Genomic DNA, 23,792 nt, shown 5'->3' on the forward strand with positions numbered 1-23,792 from the left:
TCTGAGCTTATCGGACCCGTTCACAAACGAGAAGTTGAGGCCCACAGGGACGAAGTCGTGTATGTGATGTCTCATAGAGGGAAGTGGCTCAGCCAGGATTCGGTCTCCCTGTCCGTAGCCAGGACTGCGGACTTAGGGGCACAAGAAACGCACAGCTGTGCGTGGACAGCCCCCCAGCAGCGCGCACAGCCTAGGGGGACCCAGGGGGAGGGGCGACGGCTGGAACCCTCCCTCCTCAGCAGTCAGGTGGTGGTAGCTGTTTTGTTTTGTTTTGTTTTCTCTCTAGATGAGCTTCACGTCCCAGGTAACCGGAGCGGAAGTCCTCAACTTGTCTTTTCTCCCCAGGTGGGGGATGCCTGCTGCCTCAACAGGCCCAGGGTACAGCTGTGACCATGACTTGGCGTAATGATAAAGCGGGAGGGAGGGAAGCAGGACTCAGGTGCCCGCCCTACGTGGTATGTTGCCAGAAAGCATGACCAAAGGCCAAAGGGCTATGCACGTGACTGTGGTCTCCTGAAGTCAAAGGACGTGGAGAGACCAGAGTCTAGGGTGACCATCCAGGTTTTCCTGGGTTCAGGATGTGCAACTTTAAATTTTTTTTTTAATTTTTAGTTTTTTAAAGATTTTATTTATTTATTTGACAGACAGCGAGAGAGGGAACACAAGCAGGAGAGTGGGAGAGGGAAAAGCAGGCCTCCTGCCGAGCAGGGAGCCCGGTGCGGGGCTCGATCCCAGGACCCTGGGATCATGACCTGAGCCGAAGGCAGACGCTTAACCACTGAGCCACCCAGGGGCCCCGCAACTTTCAATTTTAAAACCTGGAAAGTTCCAGGCAAACGGGGATGAGTTGCTGACCCGAGTGTCCCACAGCTTCCAGTCTGGGAAAATGAGACTTGCCCAGGAATAAGTAGAGGAGACTGGAGGTGAGGGCCAGGAAGGAAACGAGAGTGTCAGGGACGGGAGAAACCTGGACACACAGTGGTTGACACTCTACAGCTCGGGCCTGGGCCGCCCCACTCCTCATTTTCACGTGGGTCCTTCCCATCCCAGTTGAATCTGCTGGAGTCAAGCCCCTCCATTCCAACAAAGATACCCAGAGCCCTGGGACCTTCTCCCAGGTCCTCTGCCAGCCTGGCATTAGTCAGTGCTCAACGGGCCCTATTTTCACCTTCTTTCCCGGGCACTGTCTCAGACCCCATCTCTGGCACGGCCCAGGGGGCCATCTTTCCAAGTCCCCAGAGCGCTCTGTTCCCAGGAGATAGGACAAACCGGACAAAATGGCCTCCTTACCTCCTTAGAGAGGAAAGGGAGATAAAGGTGACCAGGGCTGTGTGCGCTCAGGCAATGGAGAACCTCAGCCTCAGTTTCCTCAACTTGCAAACAAGGATACTGTACCTCTCTTGTAAAATGGTATTAAGCATCACATGACCAGCTACTCAATAGATGTTTGCGGCCGAGGCTGTTGGAGGGGACTTAGTCCACTAAGTCCCCAGAGGAGATGTCGGTCTCAGGTCCACATGCCACTCAGGTTTCTGTTTCTTCAGGCCTTCTGCTCAATTCGGGTCCACACGAGTCCGCCTGTTGCCTCCAGGGAATGGAAAGATGGGAGATGTTGAGGAAGAGAGAGCTAGGGGTGGGGAGGGAAGTGGAAAGGCTACAATTTAGGATGAGAAGAAAAGGCTGGATGAGGAGGCAGTCGCCATTGCTGGGAACTGAGGGGTTCTTAGTGGTGGCTCCAGGCAGGATTTACCTGTGATGTCCAGGCCTCTGGAGTTCAGCACACGGAGGCACAGGTGCGCTAGTGAGGCCTGGCCCTGGGCCAGGTCTCCTTGAGCCCCGGGAGGCCCAGCGGACCCGACTCCCTGGGGGAGGAACCGGCTCCCCCTGCACCCCGGCCTGTGCAAACGCCCAGTGGTCAGGGCCCTGTTTCCTCTCAGGCCCTGACAGGGGCAGTGAGCACCATTAAGTTCTTCCTGTCTGAGGCCTTCCTGGGGCGGCACTTCGAGGCGGTGGAGTTGGAAGGCAAGGAGCCCGAGCCGGGAGACCTCTTCCTGTTCAGGCTGTTGTCCCCCACGGGACGGTGGTGCGGGGCCCACGTAGGCGTGTACTGTGGCCGCGGGGAGATCATCCATTTCGAAGGTGAGCATCTCCGGCTGAGACGCCGGCCCCAGTCTGCGAAGAGAGGCGGCCCGTCGCAGCCCTGCGCCACCCGTGGGTGGGGCCCACGGGAATGAAAACTGCAGGCCCCAGGCTGGAGGCGCGGGTCTCTGGAGAAGGGTACTTGGGCCCCAGGGTATGGGGCTCAGGACCCCCAAGTCCTGGGATATTTGGGAGCAGGGTCGCGGGACCCACCCCGGCTCTGATCTACAGCCACTGGGCCATCCCTGTAGGGAGGAATGCGGCCAGCCAAGGGCCTCACGCGTTTCTGGGCTCCTGCGAAGGCATTGTATCCAAACAGGGGCAGCGCCCGCTGCAGCGCTCCCGCTCGCTGTGGCGCGTGCTGCGTAGACGTGGCGGCGTTGACCGCGCGGCCCTGGAGCGCCGTGTGCGCGAGGCCATGGACGCCGACCCGCCCCCCTACCACCCCACGCGCAGCAACTGCGTGCACTTTGCGCTGAGTCTGCTGGGCCCCGGGCCCACCCTGGACCCCCTGCGAATAGACGGCCGTCCTGTTAGCTCGGTGAGTGCGGCTGCATTGCCCGGGCACGACCCCACCCCGCCTCCCACCCCACCTCCGCCAGTTAACAAACGCAGCCAACCTCAAACTCATGATCCACTTTACTCTGCCGGATCCAAAGCACCCAGAAACAAAGCAGGCCTGCCAACTCGAAGTTCCGCTTCTCTAAAACTCTTTTGGGCCTTCTCCAGGAAGGCCCCAGCTCACAGATCTTGGGCACATCTATTTCCTCCAGCCTATCAGCTTCCAAACCCAGATGCTGCGCTGGTCCTTGTTAACCCCCTTTAGCATTCCCCCAGCGGAACCTACCTACGGAGCCCATCTTTCTGGCCATTTACACCCAGGCCCACAAATTCTGGTTCTGATCCCACACCGGGTACCCAGTCTATAGATCAAGACTCAGCCCTATGAACTCCGGCTCTCCAAGTCAAGCCCTCCTGTCCTCCTCCTCCGCCTCCTCCTCCAAACCCAGCCAAGAGACCTCAGCCATCCAACCCGATGCCCCAAACTCGGGCCCAACTGGATCTCACCCCTTTCCCGAAACCTGGTCACTACTTTCTCTCTAGATCCAGGCCATCTTTCCTTGGGGGTACTTCGGGCCTTGGCTGCTGAGCTGGAGGCCTCACATGATCCAGGAGCCCTGGCTGTCACACCAGACCTTAACCCAGCTTCTTCCCTCTCTCCCTTCCTTCCTAGATGTCGGTGGACCTGAACTTGAGTGTGGACTAGGTGTGACCTTAGGCCCTCCTGACTGTGCATGGGGGCTTCAGAAATGGTCATTAAACTATTTTGCAAAGATGAGTTCAGGGTTCACTGTCCCTTCTATTCAGTCTCCATTTCTCTACCTGCAGCCGGCTGTAGGCTCCTCCCACGGACAAAACCTCCTTAAATTCTGTCACGTCCAGGAAGTCCCCTGGCTTCCTGGTGAGAAACCAAGACACCATCCGAGGGGCCCAGATTTTCTAGGAAAGATGGAGCTGGGAGAAGGAGCGTCCTTGGTCTCTGAAGCGGGTCCCTGGGTGCTGTGCCTCCTTCCCGCTCTAGGACCCCCAGCACTGGGACACAGCCTCCTCTTCAGGCCCCGGCTTTCCTTCCACTGCGCGGGGGAGCGTATGTGGCTGTGTCTGGAATGAGCGGAGCCGGGTGGTCGGGAGGGTGAGGGAAGGCGCTCTGCCTCTCCCGGAAGGCCGTGCCTCCTCAGGACGCGGAGGTGCATCGAATCCCCGTAAAGCACGGGAGTCTCCTTTCCCGGGAGGGGCAGGGGCGGGGGTTTCCGAGGGTGGGGGCGGGCCCAGCCCCTGCGGCCCCGCCCCGCCCCCTCCGTGGACACGCCCTCCGCGCCGCACGCGCCGGTGCCTTTAAGAGCCTCACGGCGCGGCGCTGATTGATAAATCCGCGCGCTGCCTCCGCTCGCGCAGATTGCGGCCTCTGCGGAGCCCGGCCTGCGCTCGCTTCCTCGCCCCAGCCTCCGCCCCGGCGAAGCGCTCTGCCCGGCCGCCCCATGTCGGCCGCCCCCGCCTACGGCGAGGACAAGGGCGGCTCCGCCGGCCCCGGGGAGCCCGAGTACGGCCACGACCCGGCGAGCGGCGGCATCTTCTCCTCCGACTACAAGCGGTGAGGGAGCCCGCGGCGCGCCGGCACCATGGACAGCGCCCCGGCCGCGCCGACCGGAAGCCCGCCCTGCCCCCTCCCGCGGCGGCCGGGCCCCGGAGCCCCCCTCCCCCGCGCCGGCGCCCCGCGCCCCGGCCCGGCCGGGACCCCGGGAGGGGCTGCAGGCCGGCGGGGGAGGGGCCGGCCCTCCCGCCCGGGCGTGCCTGCGGTCTGCGGGTTTGCTACAGGTTCCCCGCCTATTTCGCGCGGGGCGAGCCGGCTCCAGAAGGTTGCGGGGGAGGGGTCAGCGTCCCTGAGCTTGAGCCTGGGGCCTGTCTGGGAAGGCCCGCGCTGGTGCCCTCGGAACCTCGCAGGCCTGGCCCCTCCCACCAATCCATTTCCCTCATTCTGGCCCCACGCTCGCGCCCCCATCTCCTCCCATCTGGCCGGTGCTCGCACACTCCTGCTTCCCACCTTGACCCTGGAGTTCAGCCCCACCTGGACTTCCCACCCTTCTACCACCAACCCCCCCACCTTCGGATCACTCGTTGGTTCTTTCGTTTGTTTGTAAATCCTGAAATAAGCATTTGGAAGGGGCTGCTGTGTCCATTCTCCTCCTAGTCCCTGTGAATGCAGGCGTGAACCTGAGACAGCCCTCGGTCCTCGTCCTCTGGCTGCTTTAGAGGGGAGCACAGGGGAAGAATCCGTACTGTAGGAGTCGGAGGGATGCTAGGAGCTGGTCCCCATCCCTGGAGGACAGAGGGAGGGGAGAGAGAGGGATGTTCCAGGCAGAGGAAAGAGCCTGTAGGGAGGTGGGGAGATGGGGAGCCAGGTCACACGTTTTGTAGGTGCTAATACAGTATGGCCCGAATCGTGTGCAAGCCCCTGGAGTGACCAGAAATGAGGGTGGGAGGATGCCAAGTGCTCACCGAGAGCAGGTGATCTCAGATTGGCGTTTTAGAAGGATTCTCGGCTGGATTGTGGAAAAGACATTGGGGGTATGCTGGTTTGAGCAGGAGACAAGGGAGAGGGACAGGAGGGTGGTCTAGACTGTGGGAGGGGCAGAGGATTCGGGAACCTCTGAGGCAGTAGAAGTCACAGACCTGATGATTAACTGGGGGGAGAAGATAAGGACAATACTCAGGTTACTATTTCTTGTAACTGGATAGATGGTAGCACCGTACAGTGTTATTGGAAATAAAGACGTTACAAGCAAGTTGGTGAAAATAATGTTGAGCCCAGCTTTTAACAGACAGACTGTAAGCTCTGAGGGATATATTCAAGCCTAGGAGGTAGCTGGGATCGCCGGAGAGGTTATTAGCAAAGCCACAGAAGGAAGTTAAGATAACTCAGGGAGAGTTGATGAAATGCGTGCAGAGACAAACTGTGAAGATGTAGACATTAGGGATGACCAGAATGCAGGGGAAAGTGTTTGAAGGTGATTGAGGAAAAGTAAACCAAAGACAGGAGGAAAACCAAATGTGCTTTCAAGACGGAGGAGGCCACCAGCAAGGTCAACACAAACAAGAGAAAGAGATCATGACTGTTGGTTTGACAAAGAGCGGGTCAGCCCCGCTCTGCTCCCCACCTCCTGTCCTGGGGGACGAGTCTGGTCAAGTCCGAAGAGGGGGAGCTAGATTATTTTTCCCCAACATTCTATATGAACAATGTTAAACATACAGAAACATTGAGTGCGGGATACAAGGAGTACGTGAATATCCAACCACTGTTGACATTCTGCCATATTTGGTTTGTATGACCCTCTGGCCGTCAGTAGTTTTGGCCGAACCATGTAAGTTCCAGACATCATGGCCCCTCAGCCCTAAATTCTTATCAGTGTCTAAAACCAGTGAAAGTGAGTAGAGGGACAAATAAGAGGTGAGTGGATCAAACGCGGCAAATGGGAAATTTGCTTTCTGGAAGTCTGTGAAGGGGAGAGAAAAGAAGAGTCGCCTGAGGAGATCAGTAGTTCAAGAAGATTTGTTTATTTTACTTGTGCTGTTATTTTTTTATTTATTATCAGGATGGGAGAGAAGTCTGACTGCTGTTGGGAGGAGCCGGTAGTGTGGGAGAGGCTGAAGGGAACCGCAGGCTCAGGGGCCCCTGGGTGGTGGGAGGAGAGGTGCACAGAGCTGGGGGGAGGACGGAGCTGGCTTTGAGGAGGATTGCTCTCCGGGGGAAGGAGGGCAGGAGGAGAGGCGAGGCAGGTGTTGGGGATTTTGTCTGAGGCCTTTCATTTTCCGAGAGAAGCAGGTGGCGAAGCTCTGAGAGCAGGAGAGCAAGGCTGTGGGCGGGGATTTGAGACACATCGAGGGGGTCTGAAATGCAGCAAATAAAGCCAGCTACTCCTGGGAGGGTAGGGGCAGCACGGACGGGAGGGCCAGGGGTGTGAGTGAGTGAGAGAGAGAGAGCCGCTGGAGCCAGGGGGCAGAACCCCCTGGGCTGGGTGGGGGTTGGGGGTGGACCCGGGCCAGGGAGGGAGGAAGTAGAGATCAGAGAAGGCCAATAGAAAGGAAGGAATCGGGGACCTGGCTCTGGTCTCGGGTCATAGTGGGCAGGAGGTGCTCACGATTTCTGAGGAAGAGCAGTTTTGGGGAGGCCGAGGTCCAGATTTGGCCGGAGAGTGGAGGTGAGGAGGGCGTCCCTCCCCTCTGTCTGGATCAGCTCTCCCCTGCCCCGCTTTCCCCCTGGCCAGAGATTGGGGTGTCTTAGTCCCCGCTCCCTACCTTCCTCCCCCTCTTGAGTCCTGTCTCTGAGCAGTGAAAAGGAAACCAGAGCCTCCTTCCCTGCCCGTGTCTGGTTTCCGAGTTTCGGGGGCGGGGGCGGGCCGTCTAGGACAGCGACAGGCGTCCCTGGCTCCCCGGTCAGCTCAGTCTCCTCTCAGAACAGGACCTGGCGGCGCCCAATGCAGCGGTTCCTGCAGCTCCCGGGGGCCGCGGGGAGGCCGGGGGGCAGAGGGGCCTGTGGGGCTGACCAGGAGGCCGCCAGCCCCGTGCTGGGCCCTGACGGCGGGCCCCCACCCTGGTACCAGGCCCTGCAGCCTGAGGAGCTGCGGTGGCTGCAGGCCCCCGAGGAAGACACAGCCCCGGAAGCGCCCCTGGAGGGACCCTGCCCAGAGCCTGGCCAGAGCCAGAGCCAGAGCCAGCCGCTGAGGTACAGGGGACTCCTGGGGACCCTCTCCGGACGCCGGGAAGGAAGCGGTGGGCAGCCGGTGGGCAGCCGCTGCTGTCGGCTCAGGCTCTCCCGGCCCCATCCCCTCAGGAGGAGGGCCCCGCTGGGATTTAGGGTCCCGGGGGCAGGGGGAGGGGTCAGGGGCACAGTGTGGGCGCTGAGGGCACGAGGGGGCTGAACTTAACTCCTGCAGCTCTCGGGGAGGAGGATAATGTTGTGACCCACCTTGACCTGCCCCCCCCTTCCCGGTCCTGGCTCAGGTGGGCTCCGGGGGAGGTTCTGAGACAGGCTGAGGCCCACCTGGTGGATTGGGGTTCGGGTGGTGAGAGGGAGGAAGGTGTATATCAAGGCGGGTGGTGAGCACGGCTGGCCTCAGTGCCGGGTTTTGCCCCCTGCCTGGCCCCTGGAGAGTTCTTCAGGCCAGGCCAGGGGACAGGTCAGGGTGAAGGCGGTGTAAGGGGATCTGACCACGGGAGGCTCGGGTTTCCAGGCCTCAGAGCCTCGCTGTGTATCCCTCGCTTCCTCTCCCTCTTGGGCACACGAGCTGGTGCTATGAAGACGTGGGGCCTGGAGTGGGCCCATCCTAGGAGGGAGCTGCTGTCTGTCAGTGGGCATTTGGGGGTCCTGCTCTGTGCACTGTCTACCCCCAGTCTCTGCTACCTCAGTTCCCCTGGGCCTGGCCCGGAGCCTCCAGGGCCTGGGGTGCAGGCACTAGGCCGGGAGGCTGGGGCGGTATGAGCGCTGCAGCGGTGCCCTGGGGCATTTGACAGGGGCCTGTGGCATTTCTGGGAGTGGCGAGGACACCCGGGCGTGAGGCAGTCTGCTTTAGAGAACACCCAGAGCTGAAGAGGACAGGGCAAAGTCCAGCTGTTCTGGGGAGGTCGCCCCAGGCTGACCCCTCAGAAGGAGGCCGGAGGATCCATGAGGCTGTGTGTATTTGATCCTGGAAGCCTCAGTTCATCCTCCAGAATCTCAACCGGGAGTCTGCTGGACACTGGGGAAGGAGACCGGAGTGAGAGTTCTGTCCAAGGGCGTCTGTACGTGGTGTGTGGCGGAGGAGGCATGTGGGGCTGCGTTGTGTGGGTTGTGCATGTCTAGATGAGGGCATGGGGGAGAACAGAGAGATCTTGTGGGGTGTGTGTGTGTTTGTGGGTGTCTAGGGATGTGTAGGGGAAGCGTGTGTTGGTGGATATGTGGGCTTACACGTGGAGAGTGTTTTTGTGGGAAGAGTCTGAACGGGAGGGGTGTGGGTGTGTGACCGCGGGTTTCTCTGGGGGCTGTGGGTATGTGTCTGCAGAAGGGTTTTGTGGGCGTGTGTGGGTTTGCATATGAATTGTGTGTCTGGGGTGCAAGTGTGTCTGGGGGTGCAGGTGTGTCTGGGGGGGTGTGGGCATGTCTATAGAGGGAGGTGTGGGGGACATATGGGAGTGTCTGTGGTACGTGTGGATGGTGCTGGTGGAGGGCGCGTTGGGTGTGTAGGTGTTGGTGAGGTCTGAGTTGACCGTGAGGTGTATGTGTGGAAGGACCTGGCAGTTCAGTGGTGGGCGTTTGTCCCCTGGGGACGCTGGGGCCCGACTTTCCTTCCCCTCCCACCCGCCGCAGCTCCAGTGCTATCCGGGCCCGGCTGCATGGTCTGTCCCTCTTTCTGTGCTCCCATTGTCCTGAGCTCTGCCCCTTGGGAACTGACCATCAGGTCTGTGTGTGGGAGAGTGAGAGGACCCTCTGATTTGGGAGGCGTCCCCCATGTGAGGGAATTTTAGATCAACATGGCTGGGGCTGCACATCTTTTGCCTTCATGTGACAGCTAGCAAGTCCTCTGTGTTCTGGAAAGCTGCATCTTTCTACTTGGCTTTCCTTCCAAAAATCTGTTCAGGAAAGACACTTCCTAAAGCCTTGGAGCATCCGTCTCTTAGCCCCACTTCCGTCCTCTCTGCACGTGTGGAGGCGCGCAGGCGTTCCCGCAGAATGCAGCCCCAGGACGCGGCAGCCGTCCCGTCCCGTCTTCTCTTCCTCTGAGCCTTCGTCGTTACTCATCTCTCTGCAGCGGCATCGCATTTGCCTGCCTGCGACCATCGTCATGCTCTTCCCTGCTCTCACTGCTCCCCCCGACTTCTGATTTTCTACTGTTTTAAATGTTTCACTGCTTTTTAACTTCTACCGTTGATGATTCCTTTCTAGCCTGGGTCACAAGCTGTGGGTTATCAGAGTATCGTCTGGAGATGAGAGAACCGTGCAGGACCCCACACGCAGCTGCTCACCACATTTTGGAACTGTTTTGGTGACACATGAGCACATCAATTGTCCCACAGCTGTATCAGCTGTGTACAGACACATTTTTTTCTATGAGTTTATTCGTAGTTCTCTGTTCACGTCTTTCACGTCTCTGTTCACGTCTTTGACCACTGAGCATGGTTGGGCAGGTTGTTCACTGCACAAGGGTACCTGGCCAAGGAATACCAGACTGTACTCTATTCATGGAATGGGGAGCTACAGCTCAGGGCTGTGTCTGTTTGGGAGGGCAAGCAGAGGGTGGCTATGCTTGTGGCAGCCATGACAGTGAATGCTGGATGTAGACCTTAAATTGATATCAGTACTTCATTTTGAATATTAAATTTTAATTTGCCACATCCCCAATATTTTCTTTTCTGTTGCTATTAGAGACTGGATTGTGTCCCCTTCAAATTCCTGTGTTGAAATCCTAACCCCCAGTACCTCAGAATATGACTGTATTTGGAGAAGGGTCTTTAAAGAGGTGATTATGTTCAAATGAGGTCTTTAGGGCTCTAATCCAGTCTGACTGGTGTCCTTATAAGAAGAGGAAATTTGGACACAGGGACACACAGGGGAGGACCCTGTGCAGATATAGGAAGACAGCCATCCACAAGCCAAGGGGAGAGGCCTAAGAAGAAACCACGCCCGCTGGCACCATCTCAGACTTCTAGTCTATAAAATTGTGAGAAAATCATTTAGGTTGTTTAAGCCACCTGGTGGGTGGTGCTTTGTCACGGCGGCCCTAGCAAACAAATACAGTTGCCCTATTTTTTTTTCTTTAATGTAGTTTCATATACCAAAGTTAAAAAAAAAAGTTAAACCTTAGCCATCTGGTTACTGATAACTTTATGACCTTGAAAATAAAAATTTCCCCTTCCACGTCTATGTTTAAGAATCATTTCATGATTAATCACAGATGTGGGGTTTCTTTTGGCCTGAGATGCGTGGACCAGCTCAATGCTTTGCTGCACAGCAGCTGTCCCAGCAGCGTGTATGTGCGGGAAGGAAAGGTTCGTCCTTCCACTGGTGGGTTCCTTGTTCCTAATGTACCAATTCAGACCCATTGATGAAATTGTCCCCTATGACCTTTGACTTTGTTTTTAATCTGGTACCATGGAGTTTTTGTCATTGCCCTGTTTTGTGTTTGCAGCTCCTGGAGGGTGAGCTGCCTGTCATTGCTCCATTGTTCTCTTCTTCCCCAAATTATTCTTTGGGGCTTTTACCTTTTTTTTCTCCAGGCAAATTCTGCTGCCATGTCAGGAAGTTTGACAAAATGCCTTCATTGAAATTTCATTGGACAGTGCATGGAATTTATGTATTGGCCTGAGGACGACCTCTCTTCCTTTCAACCATGTGCCGGGGTCATTTATTCAAAGCTTCATTTATTTCTCCCAGGACAGTTCTATAACTTCCTGGAACCCCCGTTGAATGTTAAGTGACAGCTCTGGCTTTTGTTCTGAGGGCATCTCAAGAGATTTCTGGAGCCCCGGGACCCGTCCCGTGCTGGGAGTTAGGTCAGTCTGTGGAGTCCGGGCCCGGGAACACACCTGGGCTGGGGCAAGAACATTCTGTCCCGTTTGGACACTGACTCCTTCCCACGAGCTCCAGAGCTTTCCCTTCTCTCCAGCTGGCCATTTTCTGGGCAGGGCCCGTACTTTTGGTGCCCCAGACCTTTGCTCTTGTCTTCCGGCTCTGGGTCCCCGCAGGTAGGGGTTTCCTAGGGATGCCGTAACACAGAGCCCCAGAGTGCGTCGTTCAGAACAAGTGTGTTGTCTCACAGTCAGAGGCTGGCAGGCCAGAAGGCAGGTGTGCAGGGCCACGCTCCCTCCGAAACCTGCAGAGGGATCCCTGCCCCTTCCTGGCTTCTGGCGGCTTCCTGGCAATCCCCGGTGTTCCTACACGTGGAGATGGATCACCCCAGGTCTCTGCCTTCACCTGGCATCCCCTGTGCCTCTCTGTCCCCACGGCTGTCTTCCTAGAACACCAGAAACACTGCGTCGGCCATACTCCCGTGTGACTCCCGTGTGACTTCCTCCTCATTACAACTGTGGCAACCGTTTCCAAAGAGGGTCAGCTTCTGGGGTCCTAGGGGTTAGGACCTCAACATCTCTTTGGAGGGGGACCCAGATCAGCCCGTACCAGGGGCTGGCCCCCTCTTCTCCCGACCCCAGGTCCCCTGCCCAGGTCGCTTCTTCCCACCGGGCTCCTGTCGGGTGCCCCCTGCTGACGTCCTGTGCCTCCCCCACCCGCCAGGCATGACGACCTGAAGGAGATGCTGGACACCAACAAGGATTCCCTCAAGCTGGAGGCCATGAAGAGGATCGTGGCTGTGAGTGAGGAAGGCGTCCTCGGGGTGGGGGGCTGGCGGGCAGGGATCGGGGAGCAGCTCCCCGCGGCTCCCTGCGGACCTTCCCGCCATCAGCGTGGGCCTCCCCGCCTTTCCTCCCCCTCCCTTGGCCGCACGCCCCAGATGATCGCCCGGGGGAAGAACGCCTCAGACCTGTTTCCCGCCGTGGTGAAGAACGTGGCCTGCAAGAACATAGAGGTGAGCGCCTCCCGGGAGGGGTCCCCGCGCTGCCGCCGGTTGGGGCGAGGGGGAGAACAGTCCCGCCCCGGCCCGGCCTGCTCCGAGCGCCCTCGGTTCAGGAGAAGACACTGTGCGGGTCCGAGTGGAGGACCCGGGCACACCGGGGACGCTCTCCCGCCTCGGGAAGAATTGGTCCCCGGGGCCACAGCCCGCGGGCGGCCACGTCTCCTGGGGCGGGGGGCGCCATGGCGCTGAGGAACCGCCGTCCCCAGGTCAAGAAGCTCGTGTACGTGTACCTGGTGCGCTACGCCGAGGAGCAGCAGGACCTGGCCTTGCTGTCCATCTCCACCTTCCAGCGCGGCCTCAAGGTCAGAGGGGTCGCTCGCCTCCCTGTGCCGGAGGAGCGGGCCCGGGAGAGGCCGCTGTCGGGGCGGCAGCCTGGGGCCCCGTCCCTACCTGCCCGGAGCGGGGAGGGTCGGCGGCGGAGCAGAGGACCAGCGGGGCCCTCAGCGGGGGAGGCCAGCTCCCAAGGGCCGGAGACGTGGGCGGGGGGGTGCCCAGAGGCCGTGTCGCTGCCCCCCTGAGGAGCCTGTGATGATGGCGGCCGCGAACAGGAACCCCCGAGCCCCTGAACATGGAGAGCCCTGGGCTCCCTGCCCCTTGGTATAAAGGACTTGTGGCCACAACCAGACAGAAGTCCCCTCCTTAAGACCGACTCTGTGAGGGGGGCGGCTGCCCGGGTTCCTCTCCTCTGCGGGTCACAGCCTTGGCACCAGCGGGGGCTCCTAGTCTGGGTTTCTGTGGAGAACAATGACTTTGGAATTTGGTAAGGAGGACAGAGGGTTTGTTGAAAACAAATGAGCTCTACCCAGAGGAAAACAACAAAGTTCACCCCGTAGGAGAGCTGCCTCAGACGTGTGTGCGCGCGCGCGCGTTGGGTTCAAAGGTCAGCGCAGACGCCATAAACACATGACGGTCCGTTTCCAGTGAGTTCAGTACAACCGGTCATTCCTCTAGCGTTGAAACAAGGTGATTAGGACCATTAAACAATTAGAACAATCAGAAGCAACGATTAGAACCATTCGTTTCCAGCAAGGATTCTCCCTTCTTTTGATCAATTCAGGCTGAGACTGTGTTTGCTTCCTTAGCAGCCCACATCTGTGGTTTGCTCAACTCAGACCTCCAGTGGGCAGTCAGATAATCTAGGTCTCCCTACATCCTGTCTTAATGCAGTTGGTCCCTAGGACCCCCATGAAACCCTATTATAGTTCATTTTATTGGTTTAGCACAGCATCCAGTTCAGGGTGACTGTAAATTTTAGTTCTTGTCCTCCTGATTTTGCGTCTTCCTCCAAGATGTTGATAAGCTGCACAGACTAGCCCGGCAGACTCAGTCCCATTGTGTATCATGTTTCCAGGCAGACGCCAATCTGCTCATAAACCTTCCCCAAGTACAATGTTTGACCAAGTTGTGGATCCACCTAACTATACAGTCAACTGGCATTTTCTTATCTGGTTAGAAAGGATCTTATTCAATAGCAGAAAAATTTCTTAACACCTTTCACGGGCAAAGGGCTGTGGAGACACAGAGACAAAACGGACATGAGTCCTGCTCTTCAAATGCTAACATATGAAGCGAAACAAAAGGCCTGCATCAAAAATGGCCAGCCAGGGGCTACGAGACGCCCACCAATGCTTGCTGAAATCAAGATCCACAGTGTTAAAATCCACGAGCCTCATTACCCTATCAAAAAGGAAAATGCTTCTTTTAGTAACTTCCTGTGAATCCATAATCATTTCCAAATACAAGGTAAAAAACAGGTCAGAGCAGTAGATAGGATATGATTTGACTCTGAAAATACAGACTCCTGCTTTTTATTATTTTTTTTTCAGGATTTTATTTATTAGAGATCACAAGCAGGCAGAGAGGGAAGCAGAGAGAGAGAGATGGGGAAGCAGGCTCCCTACTGAGCAGAGAGCCCAATGCGGGGCTCGATCCCAGAACCCCGGGATCATGACCTGAGCTGAAGGCAGAGGCTTTAATCCACTGAGCCACCCTGGTGCCCCCAGACTCCTGCTTTTTATTTACTTATTTATTTATTTATCTTATTAAAAAGATATATATATTTTTTTTTTTAATTTTATTTATTTATTTGACAGACAGATCACAAGTAGGCAGAGAGGCAGGCAGAGAGAGAAGGGAGGAAGCAGGCTTCCTGCTGAGCAGAGAGCCCGACGCGGGGCTCGATCCCAGGACGCTGGGATCATGACCTGAGCCGAAGACAGTGGCTTTAACCCACTGAGCCACCCAGGCGCCCCAAAAGATATATATTTTTTAAAGATTTTTATTTATTTATTTGACAGAGATGACAAGTAGGCAGAGAGGCAGGTAGACAGAGAGGGGGGAAGTAGGCTCCCTGCTGAGCAGAGAGCCCAATGCGGGGCTCCATCCCAGTACTCTAGGATCATGACCTGAGCCAAAGGCAGAGGCTTTAACCCACTGAGCCACCCAGGTGCCCCCAGACTCCTGCTTTTTAAATAAGGCTTCTAAACCATGTGTTTAAAAATTGCTTCTAGAATTTTGACAGGGATTACAATCATCGTGCCCTGTCATTTTCATGGATCTCCTCTTCCTCCGTTTTGGAACATCAAGAAGGCACCTGCCCGTGTTTTGGCACCTCTCCCATTGTCCGCCATTCTCTAAAATTCACAGCAATATACAGCCAGCACAGCTGCTGTTGCTCTCGCATGATTGCAACGTACCGTGTCTAGGGCTGTGCTCCCGTGTGCCCTGGAGGCGACAGGAGTGCTCCTGTGCCCCTGTCTGTTCTAAACACTGAAGGAAGAGGAAGAAGAGCAAATTCTGGGAGGTTGCTGGGGGGAAGGAGTATTAACGATGAACTCTGCAAAGGAGGCCAGTTTGAATTTGCAGGCAGTCACCTCTGGCATAAATACAAAGACCTCCCCCACCCCAAATCCCACCCAAGGACCAGGAAGTGTTTCAGAAACTCTAGGTATCCTGGAAGATTTTCACTCTTCCTGAAAAATGAAGCAATGTACTGCCACAACTGTTCCGGTGTCAGATTTCTGCAGCAGGGGACGAGAGTCAGTTCCCTCAAGTGTCCCCCCCCCCCCACCGGGTCCCTAGGACTGGCACTTCATTCAGGGAGGCAGGAACTGCTGGTAGCTAGGGACAGTGAGTTCCACTGACATGGCCTCTCCGATCAGGCCACTGTGCTCTCTCAGGGCTCTGCCTCCACCTCTGCTCCTAGGACCCCAACCAGCTGATTCGTGCCAGTGCCCTCCGCGTCCTCTCTAGCATCCGGGTGCCCATCATCGTGCCCATCATGATGCTGGCCATCAAGGAAGCGGCCTCGGACATGTCACCCTATGTACGGAAGACAGCTGCTCATGCCATCCCTAAACTCTACAGGTGTGCCCCCAACCTAGCCCTTCACTTCTCAGGGGGTGGCCCCAAGCCCCTAACGCACCCCTGGGCTCTCCCAAGGCTTGCAGACTGCCCTTCTTCTCTTGTACTTCGGATGGTTTGCGATGGTTTGGGGAACTGATAGAGATGGAGGACAGTGTTGGTGGCAGCTCACACGTCTACCAATAAGGTGGGGGTGGGGGTGGTGAGCACAGTGTGAGCAGGGAAGGCTGGGGAGGGCAGAGGGGCAAATCGCAAATTGCAACCGTTTCTTCTTCAGTTTGGATTCTGACCAGAAGGACCAGCTGATCGAGGTCATTGAGAAGCTTCTGGCCGACAAGACCACGGTGTGGACATGAGCACACACGGATGGGTGGTGGAAAGGAGGGGCCCAGAGGCCCTCTACCCTTCTTGTTCACACTCTCTTGCCCGTGTCTGTTCCCCAGCTGGTGGCGGGCAGCGTGGTGATGGCCTTCGAGGAGGTCTGCCCCGAGCGCATCGACCTGATTCACAAGAACTACCGGAAACTCTGCAACTTGCTCATCGACGTGGAGGAGTGGGGCCAGGTGGTCATCATCAGCATGCTCACCCGCTACGCGCGCACGCAGTTCCTGAGCCCCACGCAGAACGTGAGTGGACCCCGCCCCCAGCAGCGCGGGGAGGAGGGCGGCCGGGAGGAGGCGCCCACCGCCCCCCGCCCCCCGCCCCGTCTCCGCCTAGGAATCTCTGCTGGAGGAGAACCCCGAGAAAGCCTTCTACGGCTCGGAAGAGGACGAGGCCAAGGGCCCGGGCTCGGAGGAGGCGGCCACCACCACAGTGCCCGCCCGGAAGCCCTACGTCATGGACCCCGACCACCGGCTGCTGCTGCGCAACACGAAGCCGCTGCTGCAGAGCCGCAGCGCCGCGGTGGTCATGGCGGTGGCGCAGCTCTACTTCCACCTGGCGCCCAAGGCGGAGGTGGGCGTCATTGCCAAGGCGCTGGTGCGTCTGCTGCGCAGCCACAGGTGCGCCCCCCCGCCTGCCCCGCCCCCCGCCTGCCCCGCCCCCCGCCTGCCCCGCCCCCCGCCTGCCCCGCCCCCCGCCTGCCCCGCCCCCCGCCTGCCCCGCCCCCCGCCTGCCCCGCCCCCCGCCTGCCCCGCCCCCCGCCTGCCCCGCCCCCCGCCTGCCCCGCCCCCCGCCTGCCCCGCCCCCCGCCTGCCCCGCCCCCCGCCTGCCCCGCCCCCCGCCTGCCCCGCCCCCCGCCTGCCCCGCCCCGCCCCCGCCCGCCCCGCCCCCGCCTGCCCCGCCCCCGCCTGCCCCGCCCCCCGCCTGCCCCGCCCCCCGCCTGCCCCGCCCCCCCCCACCGACTGCCTGCCCCGACGGCGCGGGGAGGGGTGGCGGGGTGGGCAGCCCCCCCCCCCCCAGCGGGCTGACCTACATCCACCCACGCTGCCCATTTCGGGAGGGGTAGGCGGGCCCTCCCAGCTTTTCTCCGACCCTGGGTGCACACGTCGTGCCCCACTCTTCCCCCCTACACTCCACCCCCCCCTCCGCCGGCGCCGTCCTGACCCCATTCGTGCCCTCCCCCGACTGGCGCCCTCCCCTCCCTCCTACTTGGCTCACCTCCCTTCCCTCGGCTCCCTGCCCCTCGCCGGGGCGGAGGGCCGGGGGTACCTCTGACCTGTCCCCCCCGTAGTGAGGTGCAGTACGTGGTGCTCCAGAACGTGGCCACCATGTCCATCAAGCGCCGGGTGAGCACGTCCTGCGTGGCGGTCGGAGGAGCGGCGCCTGTGGGTGGGGGCGGCCCCCGGGACGGCAGGACCGGGACGCCTTAGCTGGGCGGAGCGTGGGAAAGGGGAGACCCCAAGCGCCGGACGAGGAGCGGGGCCTGGATCCTGAGGGCCGCTGAGGGAGGAAAACCCAGAGAAGAAAGACGCGGTCACGTCTGAGAGGGAGGTGGGAGGACAGGGCGGGGGCGGGAGAGCTGGGGTGGCTCTGGGGATGAGGCTCGGGCTGCGAAGGAGCGCCCTGGGGCCGCCTCTCTCCGCCAGGGTATGTTCGAGCCCTACCTGAAGAGCTTCTACATCAGATCCACGGACCCGACCCAGATCAAGATCCTGAAGGTGAGTGAGGCCGCCTTTCCGCCTCCCTCCCTCCGCCACCCACAAACCCGGACACCCGCAGGCCACCGTGGTGCCTGCCTGGTTCTAGCGCTGGGCTCAGGGCCGCTGAGTGAGAAGTGTGTGCGCTGCTGGGAGTGCCTTGGCCTATCACCTGTTAGACTCTGCCGCTTTTCACATGTAAAGTAACCTGATTTTCATAATAAACTAAGGAAGCAGACATTGTCTCGGGTTTATAAAAATGTAGACCCAAGGTCCCTAGCCCAGAGTCAGTTCTGCTGACTCCAGAGTTCCTCCTTTACCCCCACTGTGGTCTCCTGTCTTCCACCCACCGTGTTCCTTTCCCCACACACCTACCCCCCTCAGGCGTTCACGCAAACAGACACCCACAGAAGTGGTGTCAGGAGCCCCTACCCACATTCCATTCCCACTCTGCCTCCTCCTTACTGAGTAATTTCCCATTCAGCGGCAGTTAATCCCCACTCTGAACATCTACTATGTGTCAGTCCCAGCTAGATCTCGGGGTGTGAGGGACGGCAGACTCATCCTTTGCCCTTTGGAGCTTACAGTCTAGTGGAATGAGAGAAGACACTGAGCAACCAATTGCAAAACAAATGTAAAAATCCGTTTGAGAAATATGGTCAGAAAGAGAAGTGCAGAGTGCTTTCAGCACAGAGAAGGAGGCCCTGGTCTAGTCTGGTGCCAAGGAAGCTTTCCTCTAGGAGGTGAGGCTTGAGCTGAGGCCTGAGAAATGAATGTGAATTGTCTAGTCGAATGCAGAGACAGGAATGGCAGGAACTGCTTCACAGGGAGGAAACAGTATATGCAAAGGCCCTGAGGCAGGAAGAGGTCTGACAAAAGGCCAGTATGACTGGGGCGTGGAGGGTAAGGGGGAGAGCAGTGTGAGGCCAGAGGTAGACAGTGGTTGGCTCGTGGAGTTTTATAGACCATGGTAGGGATGTTGCCCTTTATCCTAAAAGCAACAGGACGCTTTGTTTTCAGTGGAAGTGGAGGGTGACATGCTCATACTCTCTATCCGCGAACTCAGGGAATCCATTTAGGGGGCAAACTGGTCTTTTTGCATTTTGGACAAGTTTTACAATCTGTTATTTCCTTCATCAGTTTAAGGATGATGCAGGGCTGCCCGTAGGATTGTTTCCCGGCCTGTGAAATGTGTTTGGGACCAGGGGTTATGGAAGTACACAAAGCCCTGGCTGCCCCGCCCATTTTTTTTGCCTCCCCACAGCTGGAGGTGTTGACCAACTTGGCCAATGAGACCAACATCCCTACTGTCCTGCGGGAATTCCAGGTACGGGCCAGGCCCAACTCCCAGGGGAGGGACCCCGGAGAGTTGCCTGGAAGCTCCTTGTGCTCAGTGACAATCGTGCTGATGGGCCGCTCTTCTCTTCAGAGCCACAAGTAGAGAAACGGTTGTCTTAGACCCCCTCCCAGTGTCTTCTGCTGGCTATGGGCCCGGGAATCACTGTGGGATGAATAAGAGGGTCACTCTCTCTCCCAGAGTTTCGTCTCTGGCATGACAAGTCATTGAACGAGGGGTGACAACCTTCCCGGAAGGCCACCCTCAGGCCTGCAGAATCATGGGGAAGGGGGTCACGGCCAGCAGGGGTCATTCTGTTGTGGTGTCCCACAGACCTACATCCGCAGCATGGACAAGGACTTCGTAGCGGCCACGATCCAGGCCATCGGGCGCTGTGCCACTAACATCGGCCGAGTCCGTGACACCTGCCTCAACGGCCTGGTGCAGCTGCTGTCTAACCGTGATGGTCAGTGTTGGTCTGCGTGTCTGCCTTTGATGACTGGAGGGCGTCTGCCTGTCTGTCCGGGCATGATGCATGTTCATCTGTCCATCCACCTCAGCGTCTAAGTGTGGCCACATCTCTGAGAGCCACTGGAGGAGTGCAGGGGGCTGTGGAAGAGGGCTGAGGGTCTGGGAGCGGGGCAGGCACGTGCACTCCCTTTGCACGTGGCCGCCTCACCACCCCGGGGCCCACACGCTCATTCCCCGACTGGCAGAGCTGGTGGTGGCAGAGTCCGTGGTTGTCATCAAGAAGCTGCTGCAGATGCAGCCGGCACAGCATGGCGAGATCATCAAACACCTGGCCAAGCTCACTGACAACATCCAGGTGAGGGCGTGCCCCCGCTTGCCCTCCCATCCTAGCTTCCTCCTCGCGATTTTAACGCCCGATAATTAAACACTGTAGCCTTAGTGAAATCAGCTTCCATACCTTCCATCCAGGCTCTGAAAGGACCGCAGGTTGCCCAAGCCTCGCTCTCCCCCCTGCGGGTCCCTTGCTGAGCTCCACGGCCTGTACCACTGCTCACATTTTCTCTGAAGCTCTGGCCGATGGACGGACCTCGTGTTTTTCTCTTTGTCCTGTGAAGTTGAAACTTTCGAATAAGGCATACCTTGAGCCCCCTGGCCCGTTTCCCGAGGACCCCACTGTTCGTTGGCCAGCACAGATGGGAGGCATGGCATTTGCTCGGCTGGCCACGTGCCCACCTGCACGTCCACACGTACCCGGGTCCTGACCGCTCCCGCACACCCGCAGGTGCCCATGGCCCGAGCCAGCATCCTGTGGCTCATCGGCGAGTACTGCGAGCATGTCCCCAAGATCGCACCTGACGTCCTGAGGAAAATGGCCAAGTCCTTCACGGCGGAGGAGGACATTGTCAAGCTGCAGGTCATCAATCTGGCAGCCAAGCTCTACCTGACCAACTCCAAGCAGGTGAGGAGGGAGAGGTGACCCCCGGACACGTACTGAGCCCCAGAAACGGCCCAGGCGGGAAGCTGTGGGCCCTTGCCAGGCAGCCGGGAACTCCGGCATCTCTTTCTGTTTGAAGACAGAGTTCAGGGCAAGTGTCTAGTGTACCTAGGGACCCAGTGTGCCCCCAGGGAACACAGCTCCTCTGAGGGCTCAAGGGCCAGGAGGGATGGTGGACGGGGTCGAAGAGGCTCCCCTAGGGGGCTGTGACGTCCGGTCTGCCTATGCGAGCGTTCCTCCCTGCTGCCTTGGGAACAGTAGGGCCGGAAAGAACCACAGAGGAGTGGGCCTGAGGGAGGGGCCGGTGGTGGCGGACACTGGTGGGAGAATGTGTATTCTAGGAGATGGGGTCTATCCGTCCTCCCAAAGCATAGTGGTGTTTGGCCAGTCTGTGCCAGGGATGTGAGGGTAAGTCTCTGCTTGGTCCGGGATGGTACTGGCGTCCGTTGTGGTTCTCAGGGTTAAGGTTATGGGAGGTACCACAGCCAAGGGCATGGCTCAGCTAGGCTGGGATATCAGGATAGTAAAAGCCTGGTAAGTGTCCAGCAAGCCGTGAGATGGTCCGAGGAGATTCTCCTAAAAATAAAGTGTTACGTGCAGAGTTCTCAAGGTGTCAGAGTCCAAGCACTACGGCAGTTCCCACACTCATTGGTTCTCTCAGTTAAGTGAGGTCGGGGGCCGAATCCAGCCTACTGCCTGTGTTTGTAAATAAAGTTTTATTGGGACACAGCCATGTTCATTCATTTGTATATCACATATGGATAATTTTGCGCAACAACAGCAGAGTTGACTAGTTGGGAGAGCCCATATGGCCCATAGAACCCAAAATGGTTATTTTCTTTTCTTCCTAAAAAAAGCTGGGCGACCTGTAGAGCTGAGTGTCTGAGCAGGTGGCTTCGGTCAGCAGCATGGCTGCACCCTGGAGATGGTGACTCCCCACCCGCCTGCAGGTGGCCTCTTTGCCATCCCATCGAGTCTCCAGGCAGTGGCACTCGTGTCTTCAGTGGCTCCTTTGATCCTTGGTGGCTTTGGTGGGCCCCAGGAACTAAGCTGGGGAGGCAGGGCCATCAGGGGCTGGGACACTGGTCAGGATTTGGAACAGGCAGCAGTCATGCGCGGAAGCAACGGGGGACGGGGTCTGTGACTGTCGGTGTCGAGGGAGAAGCAGGCTAGAAAGTGAAACTAGACAGCACACTCCCGGAATGAATATTTGTGTGCCTCCTTTGTTCAGAGGGGAGGAAGGAACAGGCGGGAGGGCCGCTTGAAAAGATGAAGCCACACGGGTGGGAAGTCACCCAGACGGGCTGAGGACCGAGCAGAACCCCTGAGCCCCCAGATGGTGATGGGTGATGTCGGCATGTTCCTGAAGGCTGCTGTGTCCCCATGGCATTGCCCCAAGCTGTCATTGTTAGCTACGGTGCATTTGCTCATTCCTTCTTTAACATAGATTTCTCAAGTGCTCACAGTGCCTGGCACTGCGGGGGTGTCCTCGAGCATGACAGTGGATGAGACATGTTTACTGGCCTCCAGATGCTCCTAGCCAAGTAGGGGAAACAGTAGGAGACACAGGGCAGGAAGAACTGTAGCAGGGTTGGCGCAGAGTGTGGGTGTGGCCAGCTGAAGCCGTCTCCCAGACAGGACACCGGGGGCCGGCCCCGTCATGGCAGCCGGCATAGGCTGTTCAGGCAAATGGACGTGGACCTCCATGTGCCCTTCACCTGAACATGGGTCCCAGGAACAGGCCCTTTAGGACGGTTCTTTGATTCAGTAAAGAGAGCTTTTCTCCTCTCTCCGGTCCTCCTGTTTTCCACTTCTTTTCTTCCCAGCCTGTTCTCAGAGTGCTGGAGAAAAGAGAATCTTTGGCATACCGGGAGGGAGGAGGTGTGGGCGTGCATATGGATGTTTGTGCAAAACGGTGGTGATGCTTCCCCCTCCCAGTACCATGGGTGACATTCTGGGCCTGCCATGGGCCACAGCAATCCCAGCCACTCCCTACTTACTGGTCTGTAGCACATGCCGGGTCCTGGCCCAGGCCAAGGGGCTGGACATAGCTGTGCCTCATAAGCCTCAGCAGGTAATCAGGCTCCGGGCCAGAGGCCACGAAATTTCAGATAATAGAGGTACTGACAGAGGGCTGGGGGCCGAGGCCCAGTCCAGGTGGTCCTTACAGCACCTGGGGTCTGACACCTGGGGCAACTTTCAGCAGTGAGTTTGCTTTTGATATGCCGGCTGAGATGTGTGGGAGGAGGGTCTGCTACGAGCGTGGTGGGAGCCAGAATCTGGCCTCTACCATGGATGGAAAATTTTGATAGAGTTCTGCAGAATTAAAAAAAAAAAAAAAGTAACTTTTTTTTTAATATATCATAAAGGTCATGTATGATCATTATAACCCATTTGGAAAACCCAAAAAAATAGTAATTAAAAATATAAGTTACCCATAGGTCTGCCACTTAGAAAAGATCCCTATTAATCTTCTATTTCTTTAGCTCTTAAAAAAACATTTCTGGTGCCTATACGGAGTCACCCAAAAGTTACACATCCCTGTCTCGTTCAGTATCCTAACTTTTCCATTTCTGTTTCCTTCTAGTGCCTTCGTATTTAGAAAGTTGTTTCCCCGTTCACAGATCAATTAAAAATCCCACCTACAGTCTTCTCTAGATTTAGAGTTTTGTATTTTCTGATCCATCGTTGTAGTTTTCTCTTGATGTGTCACAAGCTACCATAAACCCGGGGGCTTAAGACAATGTGGGTATTTTCTCACAGTTCTGTGGGCTGGGAGTCAAGGCGCGGCTTCACTGGGCCGTGTGCAAGGCTGCCCCGAGATGCCACTGAGGGCTGGGCTCCCGTCCGGCGCTCTGCAGGGAAGGGTTCTCTTCTAGGTTGGCGTTCTAGGTTGGCCTGGTTGGTGCTTAGATGCAGGGCCTCGGGATGGTGGGGCCGAGGCCCCGGCCTCCTTCTGGCTGTTGGCTGGAGACTGCTCTCTGTTCGAGAGACCACCCTCAGTTCCTCGCCAGGGGGGTCTCCCAACACGGATGCTTATTTCTTCCAGGCCACCAGGAGAAAAAGTCTCCAGAGCAAGGCTTGTATAATGAAACTTAATCATGGAATTATGTTTTACCCCCATGACCTTTGCCCTAGCCTGTTGGTCAGAAGCGAGTTTCGGGTCTTGCCCACACTCACGGCAAGACGATGACATAAAGGCATGAGCAGCAGGAGGCAGGGACTGTGCGGGAGGACCTTACAATCTG

The 23,792-nt window shown here is 57.7% G+C and overlaps 2 protein-coding genes across 6 annotated transcripts in view; both read left to right on the top strand.

Annotated features, from left to right (window-relative positions):
* Window positions 1-286: 286 nt before the first annotated feature.
* Window positions 287-3,406, top strand: LOC308346067 (uncharacterized protein; the record flags this gene model as incomplete). Its single annotated transcript, XM_080808673.1, has 4 exons — window positions 287-304; window positions 1,938-2,139; window positions 2,391-2,680; window positions 3,374-3,406. 4 exons carry the CDS (start codon window positions 287-289, stop codon window positions 3,404-3,406), a joined length of 543 nt encoding a protein of 180 aa, XP_080664799.1.
* Window positions 3,407-4,178: 772 nt separating this feature from the next.
* Window positions 4,179-23,792, top strand: part of AP3B2 (adaptor related protein complex 3 subunit beta 2) — a gene marked incomplete at its 5' end in the record, with an annotated part of 29,266 nt that continues 9,652 nt past the window's right edge. For 2 of the 5 annotated variants that reach the window (XM_080808832.1, XM_080808833.1), the window contains 14 exons: window positions 4,179-4,291; window positions 11,963-12,038; window positions 12,180-12,254; window positions 12,509-12,604; window positions 15,508-15,668; window positions 15,943-16,009; window positions 16,109-16,291; window positions 16,383-16,666; window positions 17,338-17,392; window positions 17,693-17,764; window positions 19,008-19,070; window positions 19,413-19,545; window positions 19,796-19,905; window positions 20,332-20,508. In XM_080808832.1, coding sequence (XP_080664958.1) covers window positions 4,179-4,291; window positions 11,963-12,038; window positions 12,180-12,254; window positions 12,509-12,604; window positions 15,508-15,668; window positions 15,943-16,009; window positions 16,109-16,291; window positions 16,383-16,666; window positions 17,338-17,392; window positions 17,693-17,764; window positions 19,008-19,070; window positions 19,413-19,545; window positions 19,796-19,905; window positions 20,332-20,508 — 1,665 coding nt within the window. Of the gene's footprint in view, window positions 4,292-7,172; window positions 7,421-11,962; window positions 12,039-12,179; window positions 12,255-12,508; window positions 12,605-15,507; window positions 15,669-15,942; window positions 16,010-16,108; window positions 16,292-16,382; window positions 16,667-17,337; window positions 17,408-17,665; window positions 17,765-19,007; window positions 19,071-19,412; window positions 19,546-19,795; window positions 19,906-20,331; window positions 20,509-23,792 lie in introns of those variants that run through there. The other 3 variants (XM_080808830.1, XM_080808831.1, XM_080808834.1) reach the window with 3 other exon arrangements.

This window comes from Martes martes (genome assembly GCF_963455335.1).
Source record: "Martes martes genome assembly, chromosome: 7".
Lineage (NCBI taxonomy): Eukaryota > Metazoa > Chordata > Mammalia > Carnivora > Mustelidae > Martes > Martes martes.